General features: G+C 60.7%; 1 protein-coding gene across 1 annotated transcript in view; it reads left to right on the top strand.

Moving 5' to 3' along the window:
• ETH_00038610 (uncharacterized protein) overlaps positions 1-72 on the top strand; it is a gene marked incomplete at both ends in the record, with an annotated part of 260 nt that extends 188 nt beyond the window's left edge. The window contains one exon of the mRNA XM_013375505.1: positions 3-72. Coding sequence (XP_013230959.1) covers positions 3-72 — 70 coding nt within the window. The remainder of the gene's footprint in view (positions 1-2) is intronic.
• Positions 73-331: the final 259 nt, after the last annotated feature.

The raw sequence follows: 331 nt of genomic DNA, 5'->3' as shown, positions 1-331 counted from the left end.
GCAGCAGCAGCAGCAGCAGGAAGAGAAGGAGCAACCGTCGCAAGAGCAACAGTCGCGAGAGCAGCAGGATGAGCAGCAGGAGCAAGAGCAGCGCCAAGACGAACAACAACAGCAGCAGCAGCAGCAACAGCAACGGCGAGAGCAGCAGCAGCAGCTGCAGAATGAAGCAGATGCAGCGGCTGATTTGGCTGCTCTGGTCACCGAGGCGGACGGGCTGACCCGCAGCTGGCGCTTTGTTGCTGCAGCACTTGTTCGCGTGGCCGAGGTCTGCAATTCCTGCTGCTGCTGCTGCTGTTACTGCTGCTGCAGCTGTTGCTGCTGGAGGTGTTGG

Source organism: Eimeria tenella, genomic scaffold, assembly GCF_000499545.2.
Source record: "Eimeria tenella Houghton genomic scaffold, Eth_scaff2816, whole genome shotgun sequence".
NCBI lineage: Eukaryota > Apicomplexa > Conoidasida > Eucoccidiorida > Eimeriidae > Eimeria > Eimeria tenella.
The sequence above is the reverse complement of the archived record's forward strand: the minus strand, read 5'-3'. Positions and strand labels throughout refer to the sequence as shown.